General features: G+C 41.4%; 1 protein-coding gene across 6 annotated transcripts in view; it reads left to right on the top strand.

The window, feature by feature from the left end:
• The first annotated feature begins 363 nt into the window (after positions 1-363).
• CDK13 (cyclin dependent kinase 13) overlaps positions 364-24,537 on the top strand; it is a 51,819-nt gene continuing 27,645 nt past the window's right edge. For all 6 annotated transcript variants that reach the window (XM_082753546.1, XM_082753545.1, XM_082753542.1 and 3 more), the window contains exons 1-5: positions 364-1,731; positions 12,130-12,735; positions 16,264-16,434; positions 16,709-16,848; positions 21,513-21,683. In XM_082753546.1, coding sequence (XP_082609672.1) covers positions 497-1,731; positions 12,130-12,735; positions 16,264-16,434; positions 16,709-16,848; positions 21,513-21,683 — 2,323 coding nt within the window. In that variant the 5' untranslated portion in view covers positions 364-496. The remainder of the gene's footprint in view (positions 1,732-12,129; positions 12,736-16,263; positions 16,435-16,708; positions 16,849-21,512; positions 21,684-24,537) is intronic.

The raw sequence follows: 24,537 nt of genomic DNA, 5'->3' as shown, positions 1-24,537 counted from the left end.
CGAGAGCCGCTCGGAGCGGGGCAGCGAGGACGAGGAAGGAGGGGAGGGAGGGGAGGAGGGGAGCCGCGAAGGGGACGGGGCGAAATCTCGCGAGAGCGGGGCGGCGCGCCGGGCTCCGGGCATGCGGGCGAGAGCGGCGGCCGCGGCGCGCGATTGGCGGCGCGCGGCTCCCCCCCCGGCGCCGGCCCCGCGCATGCGCGGCGCGCCGCCGGGCCGTGTCCCCGGTGCGTGTGGCGGGGCGGTGCGCGGCGCGGAGCTGCGGGCCCGGCCGGCCGCGGGCACGGTAAGCGGGCGGGCAGCCGGCCGGCGGCTGGCGGCGGGAGGCGGCCGAGGAGCAGGAGCAGGAGCAGGAGGCCGAGGAGGGGGCCCGCTGCCCGGCGCCCGCCTGCCGCTGCGGCGGGAACGCGGCACCGCGTCGCCATGGCGCCCTGAGCCCGGCGGCGGCCGAGTGGCAGCGCCGAGGCCGCGTCCCCGCCGCGGGCCGTGAGCGGGCCCCATGCCGAGCACCTCGGAGGCGGCGGCGGGCGGCGGCGGCGGCGGCAGCGGGGGGAGCCGGGGCTGGGCCGGCGGCGGCGGCGGGGCGGAGGCGGGCGGCGACAAGAAGCGGCTGCACCACCGGCGGCGGAAGCGCTTCGCGGCCCAGCCGCAGCCGCCCCCCCCGCCGCCGCCGCCGCCGCCCGCCCCGCACCCGCTGCTGTTCCCGCTGCTGCAGCCGCCCCTCCTGCAGCCGCCGCTCCTGCAGCCGCCGCTGCCGCCGCAGTCGCTGCTCTTCCTGGCGGCCACCGGCGCCTCGTCGTGCTGCGGGGACGGCGGGGAGCGGAAGCGGCCGCGGGGCAAGCGGCGCTCGGGCTCCCGGCACAAGCGGCGGCGGGGCCGCGGCGGGGGCGGCGGCGGCGGCGGGGCGCAGGAGGCGGAGAAGCGGCGGGGCGGCGCGGGGCTCGGCACCCTGCTGGAGGAGTACGACGACGTGAGCTCCCAGTCCGAGGGGCTGGTGGGCGGCGGCGCGGCCGGAGCCGGCGGCGGCGGCGGAGGAGGAGGAGGAGGCAGCGGGGCGGGGAGCCCGGCCTCCTCCCCCGGCGGCAGGCAGCGGGGCGAGGCGGAGAGGAGCAGCCGGTCCCGCCGGGAGCACCGCAGCAGCAGCGGCCGCTCCAAGGAGCGGCACCGGGAGCACCGGCGGCGGGGCGACGACAAGCCGCAGGAGGGGGCGGCTGCCTCCGGCCGCGGGGGTGGCGAGGCCACCTCGTCGTCGTCCTCCTCCAAGTCCCGCAGCCGCCACAACCACACCGGCGGCCAGGACCGGGAGGGACTCAAGAGCAGCAGCAGCAGCGACCGCAGGAAGGGGTCCCTTGCCTCGCCCAGCAGCAGCAGGAAGGAGCGGGAGAGCAAAGCCCATCGCAGCCGGACTAAAGCGGCCAAGGAGCCGCCGTCGGCTTACAAGGACCCACCGAAAGCCTACCGGGATGACAAGCCCGAGCCCAAAGCCTACCGGCGGCAGCGCTCGTCCCCTAGCCCTGGGAGGGATGACAGCCCCCCGCTGCACCGCTCGTCGCAGAGCCAGCGGAGCCGCAAGTCCCTCAGCCCCGTGGGCGGCCGCTCACCCCTCAGCCCCTACAGCCGCCGCCGCTCCCCCAGCTACAGCCGGCACAGCTCCTACGAGCGCGGCGGGGATGTGTCGCCCAGTCCCTACAGCAGCTGGCGGAGGTCACGGAGCCCCTACAGCCCTGTTATCCGGTGAGTGCAAGGTGAGGGAGGCTCTGCGGGTAGAGGAGGGGAGCAGAGGCCAGGGCTGGGCCCGAGGGCAGGCTGGAGAGGCTTGCAGCTGGCAGTAAAAGGCCTCCCTCTTGCTGCCAGAGAGCTGTGTGGAAAGGGAACTGGGCCTCATACAAAGATCGGCCTGTCCTGCCCTGCCCTGGCATGGGGAGAGGGAGGCGAGGGTGCTGGTGACACTCCTGCCGCTGGTTCCTCCCTGTCAGAGACCCCGCATAGCTGGCAGATGAGCCTGCCAGGGCTGGAGCCCAAGAGGGCACTTTCAAGTGAGAATGACCCAATGAAAACACTTCTTGGAGGACAAATTTTCCAGAGGTCCGATTTTGGTTTCAAATCTTATGACGTATGGGTATTCTCAGGTACATCCTTATTCTACCTCCTATACCACTAAAGAAGAGGGTGCATTTTAAACATATTTTTGTCAATTTGCTTCCCACTAGTCTAAAGAGGAACCAAGCTGATGGGGAATTCACGTTACTAGTGTTTCTTGTTCGTTTTAGAGGCCTGTAGAAAGATTCAGACTTGATTTCAATAGGAAAATGAGCCAGTGTCAAGTTTTGCTAAATTGCCTCTGTGTTTTACGCAGCTTATGAAAATTCACCTGAGCTTGTTTCACAGTACTTGTTATTTGGTGTGTGCTTGAAAATTATTTTCTTATTCTTAGTGGGGACAAAGAATGTGAAGTTTGGTGTTTCTGTGATTTTCTGAGTTTCACATAGAGCAGAAACAGGGACTGTATCTCTATAATCAGAATTAAAGCACTTGAAAATATTTTCGCTTACAGCAAAACCACTGGGAATGTAAAGTATTTGGTTAGTATGTTTTTAGCATTGAAAATTCTAATTTCCCACATTGAAACCTTACTGCTGCCCCGTTGTTTATGAGTTTGCTTAAATTCACATCTGGGCTTAGATTTCAAATGTATTGGGTGATATGTTGGCAAGAAATTTGTTTGCAATGCGTTACCCGGTAGGTTGTCTGAGAACTGTTCTCTGGTGTTTCTAATGCATCAGTTACCATTTGGGGTATCCTGTGATGATGCCCAAGTTGTTCCTGTATTTTGCTGGCTGTTGGTAATGTCTGCTGTCTGGGGTGTGCATCCTGTGCTGTTCATAGAATGAAGTAACAAAACTGTGCCCTGTTTTGTTCAGAGGTGCAAAACAAAGGTGCCTTTGGAGGAAAGAAAGAAAAAGTGGTCGTTTTAAGGTAGGGTTGTATGGAAAAATGTTGTTAACAATAGGGTGTTTCAAGCAGAGAGCACTGAGTGCTCCGAAAAAGAGCACTCTGTTGTTGCTCCACGGAGCCTGTTCCAAGTTGTTAAGGATACTTTTGCAGGATGATTTGAATAATAGAATAGCAGGAATGTTACTGGAATATTTGGATTTAACCACTCCACAGAATATTTTCTGTAGATGTTTTTGTCTTGGAGTAGGAAAGCCAAATAATGTCAGAGCTGCATGCACAAGGTTTGTGCTTCCGAGTAGCCATGTTAGCCAGACTGACGGTCCCATTAATTTGGGGTCCCATCTGATGTGCTGGCTGATGCTGCTGTAGCAGCAGGTACAGAAGGTCTTGTAGGGTGCTGTTACAGGGCAGAGTTTTGTAGGTGTTCTTTGTTTACTTTTTTCCTGCGGGTAGGGGACCCGTGGTTTGAAGTGTGAGTTTGTTTCCTCATTTTTGTATTGTCTTTGTCATAAGCGTGTAAATCTTCCTCGAGTTACAGGTCTGCTTTCAGGAGTTAGCTTTGTGACTTCACTCCTTCCTTCCTACAGTTAAACTGGAATTTGCATCCCGCCTTTATCTGGGTACAGAGAAATCGTTTTGTTAACTAATTCAGATTGTCAGGTTTATTGGAGAGGGATCAGAATGGCTGAGAGAAAGAAGTTGTTTCGTGTAGAAGGTGAGGTCAGCCTGTCCTAACGTGGCATTCATTTTTAAAATGTCATTTCCACAGAAAAAGAAGGAAAACAAAAGCACGAGGATAAGCTTTGTTGTTCATAATGTTTGCCTCTTGTGGAGAAACGCAAGTTACTGTTTCTTTGCTGTCATGCAGCTCCTGCGCATTACGTGCGTTGTGGTGGTGCTCGGGAAATAAAGATGGAAGATAATGAACTGATCGGTTTAGCCCTTCAAAACTGTCATTGTTGTTTTTATTGCTTAACTTTCTGGTACTGCACCTAAAATGCTGAAAATTGTTGCTCTGTTGCTTAGATAATGGTATAGCAGCCTTAGACCTGGTAGAATATGATTTCATGAAGGCAAGAGCTTCATACAGCACCTGTCTGCTTGATCTGGATGATTTAAGGATGTAATTCTGGGCTTGTGTCCAGCTGTAATGGTGTCAAGACAGTAAGAACTTTGTATGTTACTAAGCATTGCAGCCTTGCTCTTTTCAATCTCTTTCATATATGAATCTCCAATAATGTTATATTAATTATCGAGTTATTTTGGGATGCAGAAAATGAGAATGAAGTGGTTGTAGCAAGCCTGAAGAACTCGAGTGTCTGGAGCCCTGATTTTTTCATCTCTGAGCTGCTTAGGGAGAAAGTTCCAGTAAACAGTAGAAGAGAAACAAGTGAAGTCAGTGCCACTCGTTTCAATTCCTGGTTTTCTGGAGCAGCAGTAACAATGAAATTAATGCGAGTTACCAGTTCTGATTGCAGTAGTGATGGGCTGTTATCTTTCAGCGGTGTTGCCTGGAGATTGCTTCTGAACAGAAGCAAAGACACTAAATAAGTGTTTTGTGCTTGGAAAATTATCTTTGAATGGGAGACTAATTGCCTTTGCCATTACAATCGCAATAAACATCTATGTTTTGGGCAAACTGATTGCTTGAGCTCTTTCCACTTGCCGGACAAAACTTTTTTTACTTGCTGCTGGTGGATTTGTATTATGTTTTCTTGTGGACTGTAGCAGAGTTGTTCTGAAGCAGTGTGTGCACATCTCCAGAATGGGAATTCTTCCATTATATGAAAACCATGAGGAGGTTATTTCCCTACTGAGAAGTGGACTTGATTTTTATTAAACTTAGGGATTTTTTTTTTTTAAATAAGAAAACACCAAGATCAACAAAACAAACAGTCTCTTTTTTTGAAACTGGCTTAGGATGAGATTGTAGGGGGAGAGCTATTTATTTTTTTTTTTTTTGTAACTTCAGTCAGGTCATATGCTATGTGATCACACATTTAATTCAGCTAGTTGTATAGATGAGTAATTGCGTTTTTCCAAATGTGGATACACCTACCCATCTGCCTGGGATAAAAGTAAGTAGGTGGGGCACCACTAGCGTAGTACTATGGTGCGCATGGATGTTGCTTGGAGGAAAAATACAAGTTTGCTTCTCCTACTGGTACTACAGAGCCATCTCTTTCTACAGCTGTCACTAGTCTGTAGCAGCGAGGCTCTGAAATATGCATAATTTTTGCGATAAACCGAGACGAGTGTAGGGAAAGTGGTAAAATAGACATTAAACTGGTAAATCTCCACTTTGTGGAGAAACCATGGTTTCGTACGCTGTACAAAAATAGCTTTGCAGCCAGTGATTTTGATACTTTGAGATTTAAAGCAGTACGAGAGGTTTTTGGATGTTTTTTTCCTCTTGTGCGGTGAAAAGAGATTTTCTGTATAAAACCCTTTAATCTTGTTTAGTAAAACTGTATTTTGCAAAATTTTAATGTGGAACTACATATTTTCCCTGTTGGAATAGCGATTACTTGCAGTGCATTTGAGGCCCTTGCTTTAGTACATATTTTGAAATTAAGACCTCTTCTTACTTGGCAGTGGACTTTACCTTGTGCTAACTGTGATGATGTGCCTTTCATCTTCCTTCTTGCTTCTTTTTTTTTTCCCGTATCGTGGGAAGCAACATCATTTGAAAAAAAAAAAAAAAAAAAAAAAAGCAAAAATTACAATGTGTACTAGAATTTGAGTTGATTTTTTACAAGTTGATTTCTTTGTGTGCAGAGCTCTTGTCTTAGGACACTGGGCTATAAAGCAGATTTAAAAACCAAAATCGTATTCATTTTCGGTATTCCCATGCTGCATGTGTTGGAGAGCAGAGATTTACAGTTTGACTCTGTAAAGCAAGTTACGTGGTCTTCATGTGCGAAGCAGAATAGGTGGTTGGTTGATTGAGGAGCTACTTGGAATATAACCCTGCACCAAGAGCTCAAGAAAATAAACAAAATGAATTAAAAAGATACGAAGGGAGAGTGCTAATGATGTTTTGGCTTAAAGAAGTGAATCGCGCATTGGCCTGCTACTGCAACATGGCAAAGCTGTACTGTGAGCTGCAATGTTTTTGTCAAGGTGGTTTATGTTACTGCGTGATTATAAACGTCTTGGAAGATCTGTGGTGAAGCCAATTGATTAAATTTAGGTCTCCCCTTTAAAACGCACTCTGACCTTACCATGAACTGGAAGCTGGCAGTGCGTGCTCGGTAGCGCTACGTTCGCTGTCTGTTGGTGATAGACCTGGGCTACAGCATGTTTTAACCTCCTTTGGTTCTGTTTGCTTGCTTGTTATTCCCCTCTTATTCTGATGAATCCCTTTGTGTTAGGTTTTGTCTAAAAGTAAGCAAACATAGGACAAAAATCAGTTTTATTGTTCGGCTCTGCAGACCCTGATACCTTTCAAGTGTAATATTGTTTGTGTGTAGGTAATGCATGTAGCTGACTATTGGCATGCTCCTGAAGCAGTTAAGAAGAGGGTCTCAAGTTTACAAACAGAAGATAACACATCTGTTCTGATTTGCTAATCAAATTTAGGGGTCGGTTTGTTTTTAATAGATGTGTGGGGGTGGAATGGGGAAGAGAGGAGCACGTAGGAAAGTAGCGCGACAAGAAATGTTTAAGCTAAGTGAGACTCATGTTCTTGGAAACCTGAGGTGTTAATTATTTGTTAATTTTCATAACACTTATGAAAAATGTTTTCGTAAATGTCCACTATTTTTTTCCATTCATTTTCCTTTCTCTTTCAGATATCAAGATAGTAAAATGTAGGCCTTTAAGATTTCAGTTGCTGGTTGGAATAGCTTCATGGTCTGCCTGAAAATGTGATGTTACATTAACAGACATTTCTTGTTAAAGTTCACCAAGGAATCTGTTTGATAACTGATAAGTTAACTAATGAAATGCAATAGTATGTTTTATTGCAGGAAGGAGGAGCATTGTGACAGGTTGGAAACTTGTAACTGATAATACTTTGATATCTGAAATATGTTCTTATACAGTGAATAAGTGCATTGTATTAAGCAACAACAATTTTTTTCTTTATTTCCTAGAGGAAAACAAATCTCTGCCTACTTTTTATTGCTGTAAAAAATGGAGGAAAAGTGAGGCTGAGTTTTGGGTTGGGGATGAATCCCTTACTAGTGCTGCCCTCCTTTGTTTCTTTAAACCTGCTTCTTCTCCTACACGCTTTCTAGATAACATCTTGATTTTTTTTTTCTGGTTTCATGTTTTTAGCTAGACATAATATTGTGTAATTACGTCAATTTCCCTTTGCAGCTAATGTAGTTGTTCTCCTAGTCTCCTTTGTTGCTGTCTCCAGGGAAGGAAAAAAGCAGCTCTGTGTAAGGAACTTCTTCGTTCTGCTGCTGACTAGTCCTGCTGATACTTCCAGGTTTTCTTATTTATTTATTTTCCTCTGTATGTAAAACATGCTGGAATGGGAATATGGGTCAGAAGTGGCTTTATGAGAATGGTGAAGTTTGGCAGTTACCCTCTTTGCGGGTATGGAGGCCTGTGCAAGGTGAATCCAAGGCACTCGTGGAAGGCTGTTGATAGCCAAACGTGGTGGCAGAGGCACTTGTAAACAAGGTGGGACTGCTGAGTGCAAACTGGAAGAAATGTTACCTGGAAAAGTGGCTCCCTACTTGTTTCCTCCCGCATACATTGCCAGCAGATGCTGGTGCTCTTGGCTTGGGAGGTTTGGCTGCAGTCCTGGCAATTAGGACGTGTCTGATCTCTCCAGAGAAGATGGGTGAAGATGCCTGCATTGTTTTGCTGGATTTGTTTGCCGTTCGCAACACAGTTCTGCATGTTTGGAGCCTCTGTCCTGGTGTTCTTGGTTACTGTGTTGAAAACAAACTGTCCTAACTAAGGACTAAATAATTGGTAGCAAATAAATGTCAGGTAAGGCATTTTATGTGTGTGCGTATGCATGCATGCGCATTTCCTAGAAGTCTGGTGGAAGATTTAGAGAGTATTTCAGATGTCTCTGCTGGTGTTTTCTCAGGGTCCCAGTAAAATGTTAGTGTCTCGTTAAAATGGCAGGCACTGGCTATTATGTCAGCCCATTGCTGTGCTGCTGTCACTTCATCTTTTATTTCTAATGAGCGCTAGCTCTGAAGAGCGCGAGTTAGCTGGCTTTACATACAGGGCAGTATTTCTCCACTCTGAGCCCTGTGTGCACTTCTGAGGGAAAGCTTGTAAATGTCTGCTGTTTTGCTTTTGTGCCATTTTTATAGATGGAAACTTGTACACAAGTTTTGTCTAGCCTGGGAGATTCTCTTGAGACCTTTGAATGAATGCTTATGGCAGTGATAGTCAAATATCTGAAAAGATCATTAAATGTAGGAAGTCATGAAGTTTTATCAATGTGACTGGAATAACCAGAGCTTCGAAAAAGCTGACTTTTACTTAAGTTTCAGCATTTGTCTGTTCAGTTGCAAGTGTTTGTGTTTCCTGCCACTCCTGCATTGAGCCTAGAAGACAAGGTACAGCAAGACATTGTTGCAAAGGTCCTTGGGATGCCGATGGAGGAGCTGGTTTATTATTAGCCCAGACATGCATTACGTAATGCAACGTTTAAAAAAAAAAAAAAAAACAAACTGCTGACATAAATCATCAAAAAATTTTTGGAAAAAATCAAACCATTGCAGAGGCTGTGCTCAGCGTATTTCAAAACCTCGTTCTGATCTGATGTTAAGGGCTGTAGTATGCAGTGGAACTGAAACTTATATAATTGAGTGCAGGAGACTTTGGTCTTTACTTCTGGATGCAGTGCTGATATGAGAACGTTACGCTGTTGTCTGTTGCGGCAGGAAACCTGGGGAGGGGAATAGTTGGGTGTTTTTGTGCAGAGCTTGTGTAAATAAATCTATGTTCGTGTCCCAGGCTATCTTGGCTGATATTGGTAAAATATGTATGTGGAGCCACTGTCAGTGCTTGACTTGATTGCGCGTTTCTTTTTGAAGCTGGTATAAAGATTTAAGATACTTGTTCCTTAGCTTTTCAAAACCGTCTCTTCCTCACCAAAACGTTGGGAGCTGACCAGGTGAGCATTTGTAGTTACTGTGTTTTGAACAGATTTTCCCATTTCATCCTTAGTTGTGATTTAAATGAATGTGTTTTATTTGGGACTGAAGTGGAATAGAAACAGCCTTATGATGAGACAAGGTGTCTCAAGAACTGCAATGTTTTAATCTGCTGCTTCTCTTTTCAAGTGAATATGGAATTACGCCTGTATTTTTTGATTGCTGACATAGATTACTTGCTTTATTTTAGGCACTTTTCTAAAAATAAATAAATGTAAGAAAACAACAAAAAACACAAATCATACTTGTGAAAGGAACAGACTTATTTAACCCCCCCCCAGGGCATGCTTTGCATTAAAACTCGAACACAGATGAGGCGAGTTGCAGCGAGGTCTCTGAAGGCGGAGGAGTGTGTTCTGTAGGTACAGGGAGCAAGTTTCAGTTCAAAGGAGCTAATCCGGGAACAAGATGTGCAAGTGTTTTCCAAGATGGGGCAGTGACATTCTTTGAAATGATGCATCATTTATACAAGGCAGCTCAGGATTCATAGGGCCTATTAGCTTGCACTTGATGCTGGAGAAATTGAATTATCCTGATTCTACAGCCAGTATAGATTGGCAAGCACCATACATCAGCTAGGGGTAATAATTCCTCTCAGAAGATGAGATAGCAGGATGAAGAGAGCTCTGACCTAGCACTTGAAGTGTGTTTATTATTTGCATGTCTTCAGCCCTCCTTTTGTTTCCTGCTGCCTCATCACAACTTCATAGTATGGAACATTTTAACTTTAAAAAAAAAAAAAAAAAAAAAAAAATTGTTTCACTTTTGCCAAGCCTCTGAAAACTTTTTGAGCCTAAAATATGGTACATAAACTTCCCAAGTAACAACGAGAAAAAGAACTTCAGTGGCTTCTTTCATAATGGAGCAGAAATTAGTTTTCAGGAGAAATTTTCTGACCAATATTGTGATTTTTTTTACTGGCTTTTAATGGAGATGGGCTTTCTGAGCTGTTTTTTATTGGGCTGTGATTGTCATTTAAATGACAAGGCCTAAGTAAATGACTGAATATTTAGTGTCAGAAAGTGGAATAGAAGGGATCAAAGCATCCAGTTATCCAGAAGCCAAACACTACTTTGTCCATTCTTTCACTAAAACCTATACCAAGTGTTTTTTTATTTTCTTTCTTTAGTTGATCCCCAAACCTCAGTTAAAAATTCTCCCCCCAAAAATGCATAATTCATTTTTTTGTTTAATATTTACTTTATCTGTAATTTATTTCAATTACTTTGTTATTGTGTAGTGCCAGAAAATTCTGTAAACCTGTCCCTGATGTAGGATTGAGCTGTGTTAGTTTTCAAGAATTGCCCTCATATGAGCTTTGGATTTTTTAAAGGTCTCTGTAGCTGTTTGGATCAATATCAGTTTCATCTATAAAATTTTGAAGTTTTTGATAGAGTACACAGTGTGCACCTAGACTTTTTTTTAATCACTCCTACGTAATCTCAATTGTCTTAATGATTTTTTTCTGTTGTTCAGGGAAAAAGTTTGAAGAGGCATTTTTTTAATGCTGGAAAAGCTTGGAAAGTAGCAGATACTGCTCATAAAGTAGAAATGTTTTATACGATCTTAAATATTTGTTCAGTTGAAGCAATGAAATGTGATTTCATATGTTAATAATTAAAACTGCATTCATTTGTTACCAAAATATGGATTTGACATAGTGGTGATTAGATGTGACCATAATGATTGTAGTTAGATTTATTCTTGTTTGGTTTAAACTTTTGGAAAGTTAAACACCGTGATGCTGTCTTTTGATCTCTGAAGTTCCTAGAGCTCCAGAAAGTCTTAGTTTTACTACTGTTTGATACTTTTTTTTTTTTTTGTCTAGCTAATGGAAACAATTTCATTTATCCTGATTTAATTTTATTCTTCCCTGCAAGTGAGATACCCAAGAAAAACAGATTTCCAGCAGACCTGAATCAAGATAATACTTGTAAATATAATGAATGCCTTTGCTATTTTTAGTATGGTATAATGAATTTAAAAAACATGTCGTATCTTTGTATTGAAGCACCAGTCTTGGCTACTTGTTCGCATGCCCCTCATCTCAATTAGTTTCTTCCTTTTTGCTTTTCTGTGGACTATTAACTAGTGGTAAAATTAATATGTCCCTTTGAAGATCTGAATGAAAAATATTTTCTATCAACTGGTATTTTTTGCACAGTTTGTTTTTACAGTTGTTAGGATACTTCCATTCCTCCCCTGCTGCCATTTGAGGTTGTTTTCCTGCTATGATTTTGTAGACAGCTTAGATAAAATCTTCTCCCTGTTCTGTTAGGCTTTTTATTCTGTTGCAGGTGTAGCATAGAGCTACTCATGGATTATGTTTGCTTCTCAGTAGATAGAACAAAAAAATACTAGGTGCTTTCTTCTCAGGGAGAGCAGGGAAGTCTTCATTTAAATTTTGAAAAAACAAAACACAAAAACTAAGGTTTATTGCTGTCTTTTAGCAGGTTACATTGCAGCCTTTAGTATTAAGATTATTTCTTAGGTAACATTTTAATTACAGTTGCAAAAGTGAAACTTAAGGAGATTCTACAATTGCTTCCTTCAGTGTTGTGTTTAGCTGCTTCTTGTTATGTTGTAACATTAATTTCATTTTCTTGAATTTTGGTTGTGTAGGCAGCTGTATTTTTCTAAAATCTTGCATATACTGAAGTTGGCAGCACAAGTAGTATAACATCAGATCTTTAAAGGAAAACAATGTTTCTGCTAAGTACTGAGGAAAAGGAAACTTATTTGTCTTATACTATGTTATTAGCCCTATAGTGTAGTATTTTGCAGTTCTTTATTGGGAGAAACTGTATCTAAGAGATCTTTAATGTTTTCTAGCAACCTGTTTTGATACAGAATCTGGATTTATGTTATTTTTAAACTTTTTTTTTTTTTTTAGGTTCTGTCTTTCCTATTTTGTAGTTTTGTTTATTCTGTAAACACGGTGCTAGTGGTTGGTTTAAAAAGAGTACTTTATCAGAACTGCAGATACATCGAGATAAAAGTTGGACTAATTTTCAAGTGATTAAATTTTACTTTTCTGAAACAGGAGATCAGCAAAATCTCGAAGCAGAAGTCCATACTCATCAAGGCATTCAAGGTCTCGTAGCAGACACAGGTTGTCCAGATCCAGAAGTCGCCATTCAAGTATCTCTCCTAGTACATTGACTCTGAAGAGTAGCCTGGCTGCTGAGCTGAACAAAAACAAAAAAGCAAGAGCTGCTGAGGCAGCTAAAGCCAGTGCTAAAGCTTCCAACACTTCAACACCTACCAAGGGAAACACTGACACTGCTGCAAGCGCACCTCAAGTGAACAATGTAAAGGACCTGAAGAAAATAAAAGTTGAGCATACACCTTCTCCTACAAGCAGTGCAAATTTGAAGAATGACAAGGCAAAAGCAAAGGCCCCACTTCTGGAAACTAAAGGAGAAAATAATTTAATTGCAGACAAAAATACTAAACAGAAAACGGTGGCAGTAAAAGAGAATAAAATAACCGTTGTAAAACAGCAGCCGGTCACTGTAAAAGAGAAGACCAAACCGAGTACACCGAGTGTAGTAACCAAGGAGAAGGATCGCACTGTTGCACTACCAACTTCCACACTGCCACCCTTGCCTTTGCCTCCCACGCTGCCTGAAGATAAAGACACTGATAGGTGAGTTGTGTCATAGCTTTGCTTTGGGGGGTTGTCTGTTGGCTTTATTTATTTATTTTTCCTTTGCGAAAGGTACATGTAATTCTGTTTGCTGGGTGAGGGTGCTGAAGTAATTTGTTCTTGCTCTTCAGTTAAGGTGGCAGTTACTGGTGAACTGGAGGAATGAGATGTTTAAAATTATTTAATCAACTGTTTTTTGAAAAGAAAGGTTTAGCCTAGGAGGAGTCTTTCAATGAAAAATACACTAGACATGATTTAAAATTGCTGGTACATAATAGCTTTGGGAATAACATGTGTGCAAAATTCAGGATTTCAAGTTCAGCACAAATGTGGGCATCATTCTGGGGAAAAGATGAATTCAGTACCGATATCTGAAAGTCTTTAAGAAAAAAAAAAAAAGGTGTTTGTGGTAAAGATTCTCTTCCATTTGTATGGCAATTATTTTCCTAATATCATAGATGTGTGTTATTTTCATGTAATTTATTTCAGAGATCAGTATTCTTTATGTATAAGTGAAGTGAGGTTCGTGGTTTGTAATCTGTGTTGACTTTGAAGCATAAAAATTGGACTGTAGTGAAGAAACTCAGGTCTGTATTCCAAATGTCGCCTGAGTTTAAAGCTACACTGAGTCTCTTCGTTGTCCTTACAGAGAGTACTTGCTGTGGTTTGTGTTGGAAAACAATGCTATTGGGCTGTAATCGACCATTTTTCCTTGGTTTTGGTGATGAAATTGAAAAAAGTTGCTTTTGGTATTACTTATTGTATTACTGGTCTCTGACGTGAGAGAGCAACTTCCCACAGCAAGCAAAGCAGTTTCTGTGCATTGAAGTGATTTAAGTTCGATATATGTGTAAACAAGACTGTGAAAGAAATTCAAGACATACTGAAATACTTTATTTCATATTCTGTATCTGTGAAAGTAGTCTGTTTTCTCTTGCTCTTCGTAAATCGTAGTATTTAGTAAAAGTTGTTATAACTAGTGGTGTAAATGCTTCTCTGTCTTTGCCAGCAATTTAATGCACTGGTAAACATTAGGATGCAGAGGGCTTGGTGAGTAAATATAACTTCAGAAGGTATTAGATTTTTCTTAGAAGAGAAATTGTTTCTTGCCCTTCAGTACTCCAGCAAATGTCATTCCGGTTGTTCAGAGTTACATCTGTGTGGTGACTGGACGCTTGCATTTACATTTAGAACAAAACCATCCTCTGTAGGTAAACAGGCTTTCTGTCCGTGTTGTTTGAGAGGAAGATTTACTATTTTAACTGGCTTTGCAGCATTAACTGTGGTACCATGAAATGAGATTCCACCTGAAGCTGGCACAGGGCTTCTCATTATTAGTATCTTTTAAATGCAATGCTTTTCTTATAGTTCAACTGTGTAGAATAGTTGAACTACAGTTAAACAGTTCTATCAGCACTGGGCTCATTCTCCTTTTTTTTTTTAAAAAAAAGACAAAACTTAATGCTTGCAAACAAACTTCATTAGAAAGATTAATGACAAATAATAGGATGTCATTTATGCTCTGCTTTGTTTTGCTTTTAGGAGGTTATGAACTTCAGGTCAGAATGGTTATGAACACAAGTCATGACAAACCTTATGTCGTCAAGGAAAATGATCTACAACTTCTGGGAGGAAGGAGGACCAAGGTGTTTGCCTTGGACCTGGTTACTATGGGGAAATTGTGCCAACAAAGCAAGCTTGATACTCTGCAGAACTTAATGTAGTGTCAGTTGTGAAGTTCAGTAGGAATCTGATAAAGCCGCAAACAAGCTACCTAAAGGAACAGCAGTGTTGTGAAACCGCTGTTGAGGATAGCTGAAAGGGAAAACTGTTCCAGTGGTCAACAGTGTGTAGTTTAACAGACCTGAAAAGAACGCTGCTCTTGGCTGCCCCTGTTTTCGTGTACGGCTTTTGAAATTGTTTCAGAACCTCTCACATGTTGTACTCCCACTAATACTGAAACTTAGAGGGCAGAATTTGTGAGACAAATGCAAATATTTCAACTTCAAAAATAAGAATTATTCTTGACCCTGGCAATTACTTTCTCTGCTCAAGGTGGCTTTATAGCATGCTGACCATTATGTTTGTGATGAGGACAGCATGGGCTTCCTTCAGGTGCCTCTTTTAACTCAGGCACTGGTACGAGACACTCAAGGGTTTTGTTTTCATGGCAAAGCCTAGTGACAGGCAAAATGCTGGAATGCTTTATTTAAATATATAAAGCTCAGTAATTAATGTAAGAAAGAGCATGTGCATTCCCCATGATGGGGGGTAGCAAGATCTTTCTACGGAAGTTTCTACTTTACCTACGAGACGAGGTAGATATGAAGTTGTAGGAAAACCTCTCCTCCAGGACAGGTTCCCAGAGAGGGATGCTGACAGTAGAATACTGTGATTTGGCAAATGCAGCTGCCTTGAAAAATACACCCTCAGAGCATAACAAAGTTTTATTAACACGGTGGCAAAGTTTGAAATTTAAAGAGAGAATGCTACCTCCGAAAACAGTTAATGTAATTACAAAGCATACAGAGATGGTCATGGGTGCAAAGTTATGGGATATACTATAACAGCGAAATGTAGCTAAACTAAAGGAAGAAGTTCTGATGAAACAGCCACACCTTTAAAAAAAAAAAAAATAATAATCCTGCAGGTCGTATGGAGTGCTCAGAAATTCCCCATTAGAACAGGAAGAGTGTTTCTAGAATTCTCGTTTATAGTACATGATGTAGGATTACCTTGCAGTGTGTTTGGGGGATTCTCCTCAGACAGAGATTAACTGTTAGGATCTGTTCCCAGAGTATTTATTTATTTTTTTAAAGACATCAGTAAACCAGAAAAACATTTAGTCAGTTTTCCGCTTGATTTTTTTTCCCACTTCATTTGCATGCAGACCAGTAAGAACATGTTGAATCTGGAGCATTTCAGCAAATGTATGAGATTAGAATCTGTAAAAGGCATGGTATGGATACCTCATAATGCCCTGCAGTAATTGTAACCGTGAAACTAGTCATCTCTGGAGAGTAATGTTGTAGTGAATTGGATTAGGATAATCTGCTCTTTTATATGAGAAGTCAGAGTACAGATTTTACCACTGTTGATACTTGGCAGCACCTGAGCTCTAAATATTCTTATTAATCTGAGCCCTAAGAGGCTTGGGGAAAAGGAAGAAAGAAAAGATCACATGGCAGAAGTCTGGCCTGGAACCCAGATGGGCTTGTTGTTCTTGCTGGTAAGGCTTGCTGTGTCATCCAACTTCAGCTTTCGTCAGGAATGTGAAGTCTGAACATCTGATTTCATTTTCTTTAGCATTTTAGTAGTCAGCTGTGCATCAGCCAGCTGTTTGCAAGCCATTTGTAAAGTACAAATCGAATTCTAGCAAATTCTAAAAGCACAGATTTTAAATGTTGATGTGTTAACAGCCTAGAACATACTTTAAGAAATCTGGTAGGTTTTCTTTATTTTAATACAATTGTACTGTGTTCAACATAGTAGCAAAACTGTGCCTTTTTTTTTTTTTTTTTTTTTTAGTAATCTGCGAGAGAATCTTTCAGTGAAGACAGTTAAAGAAGCAGAGAAGAAACTTCGCCATCTGCTTGCAGATTTGCCACTTCCACCTGAGTTGCCTGGAGGAGCAGAGTTAGCCAAAAGTCCTGAAGAAAAGAAACCAGCAGTTCAGTTACACAGCAAGAGAAGACCAAAGTATGTTTATTACAGTTTTTATGTTAAAGTCTATAATGGAAACAGAAGTGATAATAGTTTCTTAAAAATGTATTCTATTAAAACAATTTCTACTTTGTAATGACTTCCTTAATACTACCGAGGTTTTGAATCAAACTGCATGGTTTATTGCCATTTAGTGGTAGTAAGGGTTGTCTAGTAATATAACAGGAATATTTATTATCGATTTTTTTTTTTCCATAGTTAATCCTTAAATATATCAGCTGTATTCTTAGAGATTGTTACTGTTTTCTAGAATATGTGGACCACGACATGGTGAAACAAAAGAAAAAGAAATAGACTGGGGAAAGCGCTGTGTGGATAAATTTGATATCATTGGTATTATTGGTGAAGGCACTTATGGGCAAGTTTACAAAGCCAGAGATAAAGACACAGGTAGGTTCAAAAAAGTAAATGTAATCTTGCGTTTCAAAGTCAGTGTTTTTTTTTTTTTTTTTGTTTGTTTGTTTTGTTTTTTTTTTTTGTTTGTTTTTTTTTATAATTAAATAAAATCTGGTATTGTGTCCCCTAATGGTTTGAAAGTTTTTAGTTGCGTTACATGTTTTGTTTTCAATCTAGCTTTTGTCTGAATTTAAAAACTCAATAAAAACACAATCTTTTTCTGCCTTGGAAAATCATTCATCTGTAAAGTTGTGGTTGAAAGCATAAACTGAGTAGTGTTAATTTCCACGTGTTATTTCTAGAGCTTTGATGCTCTGTACACGATTGAGGAAGTAAAGACAAGAGCGTAAATACTCAGGGGAAACAAAATGGCACCCTAGACAGGATGATACAGAATAATAAAGTTTGTAAAAAGGCTGCAAGGGTGAAAGGAGCTGTGCAGGAGATTTAGCTGTTTTCCTTCTTTGTACGCTGATCATCACTAGCTGGCAGTAGGAAGAGAAGATATCTCTGTGCCATGCAGGCTTGAAGTGTTGCATATCAGGTGTTTTTCTTGCAGGAATGTAACTTACAAATATCATGTGAAACTAATAATCAAATAAGCACTCGCCATTATGGTATGCAGGAATGTTGTCACTGCTTCTAAATAGATAATGCAGTGAAATTTATTTACTCACGTGTGCTATACCTTGCTAGTTTTGTGTTCAATTAGTAGTTCTCTCTGACTGCTTGCCCTTCTGGCTTAATTGTACATGCCTTGAATAGGGTATAATTTTCTACTTCAGTAAGTGAAGCACATAGGATCATATATCAGCCTCAGTTCCTTCCTTCTGGTCTCCAGAAGAACGAGCAATGTAATTATACTCTTTTCCATTCTTCACCTGTGCTTGTCTGAGTTTGCAGACTTTTGTTTTTAAGCTGAACTGTCACAGATCTTACTTTTTTACTTCCTTCCTTTGGAGCCATTGCAAATCATTGTTAGGGGCTTCTTTTTGCTGTCCTGTTCTTTGCACAGCTAAATTTCTAATCCCATCATAACCATATTGGCCTCTTTGGCAAGCTTCAGGTTGTTTGTGGCAGTCATTTCTTAACCTCTAGTAGAATTTGTTGCTTTTCTGTACAGTTCCAGCAAAACTTCCACTTTTCCATTCAGCCTTGAATTTAAATCCTGTGTAAGGAGTGACATCACGGCCTTTCAGCTACCCTTTAACAGGCTCTGCAGTGGGCTTTCAAACCAAGTATGTTGAAGAGAGAGGACCAAGCTGTTCTTTTGGAGACCGGTCCAAAGCCAGTCTCCAAAATGATGCCACACCTTTAAAAAAAAAAAAAAAAAAAAAAAAAAAAGCCATTCTCACATGGCTTTTGAGAATGGAGTGTGTTTAGATCCATGGTCTGGATATTTCCAGGGCTAGCAGAGGAGAATTTGCGCTTCTCTACAATGGCATCTGTCCTGCCCCTTAGGCTGTAACAGCTAATGATAAATTTTATCAAAGCATTTGAATGTGTTCTGTGCTTGCAGCACTTGCTCCTTGCACAACTACTTTGTTCAAAATGCATAAAGGTTAGAGTCTGTTTACTCTAATTTTTCAGCTTCTGACGTTATAGTGATCTCCAGTACCTGTATTGTTGTCTTTTCTGGAACAGAGCTTAATGGTGCTTAGAAAATTGCACAGTGATTCTTTTATAGAAATTCAAAAGATACAAAGATTCCATTAGATCCTGTGTTATTACTGCTTCCCTTACTGTTTGCTACGCCATCTCATCTGCTTGGTATGATCTGAGAGTCAATACCTTATGAGGTTTAAGAACAGGTCTTGCTGCATTAGTAAGATGCTTAGAGACATAACCTACAACATTGGGATCTACTTCCTTCCTCCCTTCTTTATCACAGCCCTAGTTCTTCAGATGTGAGCATCTGGTTTATGGGGCAACTTGCTGTAATTTTTCTATCTGATGGATTGCTGTAAAAGCTCATAAGTCTACTAGGAATTTGTAAATAACATCTGAGCCTCTTGAGTTCCAACAGTAACATCTATATTCCATAACTTGCATAAGGGAAGAACTTGACTATACATGCTTATAATCTGTGAACCATCTCCATTAATTGTTTTTTGGGACCACCACAGCGTGAACCTGAATGTTCACATCGCGTTGTCCATGTGTCTACCTTAGCTTCCTCTAGAGATGTCACGAATTATTAGCCCTGATGAATCCTGTTCTGTTGCTTCTGTGTTAATTTCCAGCTGAATTTATCTGGAGTCATACTGGAACATTACATATTGCATGTGTGCTATACACAGTGGTGCAGAGTAAGTCCTTTTAGAGCTAACATAGCTGCGTTGTCAGTAAGCTTCCCCAAAAACCCCAAATGGTTGAGCTGGCATACATTTTTTTAGATATCCTCAATCATGGCTAGATCATACTTCTGCTATTTTGCAGAATTTAGCTTCATCCAGGCCAGCCTGCAATAAAATAAATGAGGGAACTTTCTTCTTACTGTAAACATAGCAGTGACACTTCTGTTTGTAGAAAGTGTACTGATAACTAGTAGGAACTCTTTAGTTGTCTGCCTCGTATCTTAAATTGTAGCATTTCTCTCCAGATTCATGCATGAGAATTCTGACAAAATTGTTAGTTATCAAATTTACTGCCTCAGGACTAAACAATTTTGCCGGTGTATTGGTAAAGATGTGATCAGGAGCCTGGGTTATAAGATTCTTACTTTATCAGTGCTGGTGTGTATATTCTCCTGACTGCTGTGGAGTTACAAAATTCCTCAATTGCAGTTCTGCATCGTATCCCCACCAAGAATCAGTCTACGTGATAAGATCTTTACTTTTAGGGAAAACGTATCATCAGAGTTTGTGGCATCAAGGCATTGCACTTAGAGGAAAGCACCCTGGTAGGTGTTTTTCATAACATTTGTTTCCTTCTCCAAATTATCTCCTCCCAAGTTCTGCTGCTGCTCCTGGTACCTTGGTCCTTCTGTTGGCAAGAGAAATGTTTGATAAAGGTTCTGTGCTCTGTGGCCAGAGTTCCTCGTTGATGTGCCTCCTGCTAGGTGAAGAAGCACCTCAGAGGCACCTCCATGCCCACCCTTCCAGTCACGGCATGTCTTCTATGCCTCTTGTGCCCATGCTAATCTATACAGCACATCCCAGCATGCGAGCGGTAATCTTTTTGCCTTTGCCTTTGGAGGGTTTTTGGGTGCTGGCATAGGCTGTGCCTTTTAGTCCCAAATGTCTTCCTTTCTTCTCAGACAACCTTGAACTTTACATAGGTGAGGTACGTTGCTTGATTATCTGCTCCTCTCCCTTGAAACTATAGTTAAAGAGGACTAAGAGACCTTTGTTCGCTTCGTGTCGGTAGCCATCTTCTCCCTGAACTTGCTAACGAATGAGGAATGTTTGATACTCTGCCATCTCAGAACAGAATAGCTGAATAGCTTGGCAAGTCTTTTCCTCTCTCAACAATCATTCCTCATTGGGATCTTCACCAGTTCACATCATCTGGATGGGTGATTAGAACTGATGGCGAACTCTTTCCTCCTTTGTTTCTGATGAGGTTTTCCAGAGGCAGTCACTTTTTCAGTAAGTGTAATAGCAGGGGTTCCCTTATTTTAGGGGACCACTTTGTTGTCAGAAACCTGCTGAGGCGAGGAATCAGTTTGCACTTTTTTTTTGACTTAGCAACTCATTTCTGAAACTTTGCTCTTGTATTTTGTATTTGTTCTTCAACAGGCGAGGCACACTCCTTTTGTCAACAAAAAACAAAATATTCAGGAAAGCTTTTTACCTCACTTGGTGGATTGGTTAAAACATAAGGGACTGTTTCAGAGCCTAATTCCTACTTAAGTTAGGTACAAGACAGCAAAGGAGGAGGTTGTGACTGCGCACTGCTATTGGTGGCCTCCTTGTAGAACACCCCTATTCCCAAGGTTCGTCCTTGCTGATCAAGCTCTTGAGAGAGCAGTTCTAAAGGGTTACTCAACCAATACTGCATTAAAATAATATAAACGTTTGAGTTCTTTTAACTTTCAGTGCTTGCACTGGGAAGCTGTGGGTGTAAATATATTTATAGGCAGCTTGTACCTAAGAAGAAAGTTGGTAGTAAAACCCCACGCAGCCTGCTCCAGCTGACCCTGCTGGAGCAGGAGGGGTGGATTGGATGATCTTCAGAGGTCCCTTCCAAGCACAACTATTCCGTGGTAGCTCTTCAGGTCTTTGTAAAACATCTTTCTCACTGAAAGACAAGAACTTTCTTCTGCATTCTGAGCTGCGGTGATGCAGTACTCATAAATCCATAGTAGGTATAGGCTTATGTTGCTAAAGCTCCTGCTAAGAATCACTCTTACGTAGGGGTTAATTGGTAGACCTGGTGTGGAAGATCAGGACACAGGTGAGAGATGTACGCAGGAGGAAAATGAGTATTAGAATGGTTAGTTGAAAACTAGTATTTATAATTTTGCCTCTCTGTGTGATTATTTCTCAGCAGTGGTTAATTTTGTTTCTGGTCAGCGTGGAACTGATACAGGCACCAAAATGTGAACTGTTTAGTTTTACTATCTCAATTCAGAAATAGTAACAGTTGTGAAGGGTTTTTAAATCCTATAGATTGACTGCTAATGTTTATATTTTTTTATTTACATTTCCTTTTAGGAGAAATGGTGGCACTAAAGAAAGTGCGTTTGGATAATGAAAAAGAAGGGTTTCCAATTACAGCTATTCGGGAGATTAAGATTCTTCGACAGCTTAATCACCAAAGCATTATCAACATGAAGGAAATAGTGACAGATAAGGAAGATGCTTTGGACTTCAAGAAAGATAAAGGTATGTATACTAGAACGGGGTAGCTCTTTCTGACCCTGTTCTTAAAGCAGTAGGCTGCTATGCTGGAACTGAAGTTTCATTAAAAAAAAAAAAGTTGGAAATTGTGACACTCGACAAGAGGTTATGATTGTGACTTAATTATTGATAAATAGTCCTTCATGTAACTCACCTATGCCTTTTGCTGATAAAAAATATTTTTGAATGCCTTGTGCAGTAAAAAACAAAACAAAACAACAACAAAAAAATCTTGATTCCAATTTTGAGAAACAGATGTTTGACTGTGACACATGGATTAGGAGACCAGCAACAATGGGAAGCTCTTATATGTGAGTTTTTTTTAGCCTTTTACATTCTTCACAGCATTTTCTCATATGTGGAATATTGTAGGCTCAACATTGAAGAGATGTTTCACTCTAGGTGTCAGTCTTGTTTAGATTTTGTTTCATTCCATTTTTTTTCAAAATTAGGCATGTGTGTTGAAGGATAGAAGGATAAAAGTGTTTTTTTTCCCCAATTGAAGGCTTGCATTCTTTTGAAGAGATGACTAACTAGGAACAATAGCTACTTGAACATTTGTTCTGATTTAGTTATTTGAAGTATTATTCCTGAAATTAGCATTTTTTCTACTACATCCTGCAAGAAAGTAAATAATATAACCATTCTGCTATTAACATTCATTTTTTATTTTGGTTCCTTCAGTGCTAAGTTGGGCTTGCCTGAGTTACTGCAACCTTCTTAGCCTGGAGAATCAAGCAAACGATGGAAATTGTGCACTGTTGCTGCACGGTACTCTTGATACCAAGCGGTTCTTTGAAAAAGTGGTTGTTTTGTCTTTGGAGGTTGTATCCTTCTAGCTACAAGTCTTATAAACCTATCATTCAGGGGTATTTTTGTGCCCTGCAGGCACCTCCATGCATGGGCTGGCTGAAGGGGATGTTAGGAGTGTGTAACCTGTGTTGCTTCCCTGTTCTCCCACCCTGAGTTCCATACAGCATGTTTAGCACCAGTGTGGGTAGAAAACAATAAATGTACTGCATAGGCAGCAGAAACACAAGGTGATGTTGTGATGAGTCAGAAGATGGCTGTCAGAGTTAGACAGGAATTAAGTTCTTTTCCTAGTCTCTTTAGAAAGTAGCATACTTTGAAGGAAATACAGCGTTGACATTTTTTATCATTTCAAAGTAGAAAGCGTCTAGCAAAACATTTTCTCTAGATATGTGTGGGTTCAGTGGTCAGCACCCTCTTTGAACTCTGATTCTGCAACAGCCAGTGTAGGCTTTCCATGTGGTCTTGTACTGAGTTTTAATTAGGTCTAACCTACTTGGTGAATGAGACCACACTGAGCCGTGACTTAAGTATTAAAGTCTCATTAATTAATTTTCTCCATTTCTGAGTTGTAAATTTTTTTGGTGCATTTCAAACTGTTTCTCATTAATTTCAAATGTATTTTTTGTTTAAGAATGTATTTGTGCTTTTGATACTGCTTTCAATTTAATTTCACATTCTTGTTTAACAGCTTATTAAAACAATTACATTTTCAGAAAATTGCACGAGAAGGGGCTTCTCTGGAGATACAAGAATAAAATTAGCTTTTGGTAGACTCTTGAAAGCATTAGCATGACAATAAGACTACTATTATGATTTGTCTCTGAAAAGATGGAAGCTGTTTATTTTTTTTGGGCTCCTGCAGTCTGTATTTCTCTAATGAGTACTTCATTGTGAAATGGAGATTTATAGCTGAGTAGTTGTGGGCAAGCTGTAGCCTACGCAGGGAGTGAAAGCAAATGGGAAGTTCAGTCATTTTCATGGTAAACCACTGTGAACATGCAAGTGGTAGTGACATGTCTTACTGAAGTAGAAATTACAGTAGAATAAGTGTTTTGCCCTCTCATGAACATGCTTACGCTTAATGTGTGTTGTGATTATCTTAGCTTTGGAACATAGATCTTACAAAACCCTGCTGAAATCTTATTTGTGGAAGTAGGGAATGAGACCGTTTTCTACCAACATACGTTCCTCTAGTTAGTAAAGTTAACTTTGGTCTAAGGTTGCCTGTCATCTCCTGACCTGTTACTCATCTACTTGTTCACTTAAGTTTGTTTTTTGTTCTTTTTTTTTAATTGGGATTCTGGTAATTCGAAATGCAGCATATGTAGTACTAAATATCAGGCACTCCTTATACGGTGCGTACTTTTAAGGGTGCTTTTTAAGATGGTAACACTGGTCTGCAAACCAACAATGGCTTGTACCACTTTGTCCTGATACTTAGAGCTGTGTTACGCGATTTGTCACTTAAAAGCATGTGTCTTCCTAACTTTTGAGTATCTGTATTTGATACTTTCAACAGTATTATACTTCTAAAGAAAGTGGAAGAAAAATATATCTTCTGTTTTACCCTGACCAGCTTGGGATGTAAAGTCAACAATAGCAGTAGCTTGAATAGAAAGGATTTGTTTTATTCTCTCTGGGCCGACCATGAGAAAAGGAAATGTAACACATTGGAGCAGTGAGTTGTAGGTGTTAAGAGTATTTTCATCAATGGAAATGCAGCACAGCATTTCCATCGTAGTGTTTATAAACTGGAAACATACACAGCTTAGTAGTACGTATATGGATCTGTTGTACTGAAGATCTGATTTTTTTTTACCTTTATAGTCTTCAGTGAGTATGAGACGTGCTTGATGGTAAAGTTGGAGAGTGCTGTTACTGATTAGTGCAGCATCTTGATTCTGAGGCACAATCCTGTTGGGTAGAACAGGTGTCTAGGGTTTGGTAGGAACTTGTATCTGTTCTGTATGTTTCTCTAGTGGTTCATCTGAATATAGGCTTTTCTTCCCCTTCCTGTCATTCAGAG

The sequence above is a fragment of the Aythya marila genome (genome assembly GCF_965140915.1).
Source record: "Aythya marila genome assembly, chromosome: 2".
NCBI classification, from domain to species: Eukaryota; Metazoa; Chordata; class Aves; order Anseriformes; family Anatidae; genus Aythya; species Aythya marila.
The sequence above is the reverse complement of the archived record's forward strand: the minus strand, read 5'-3'. Positions and strand labels throughout refer to the sequence as shown.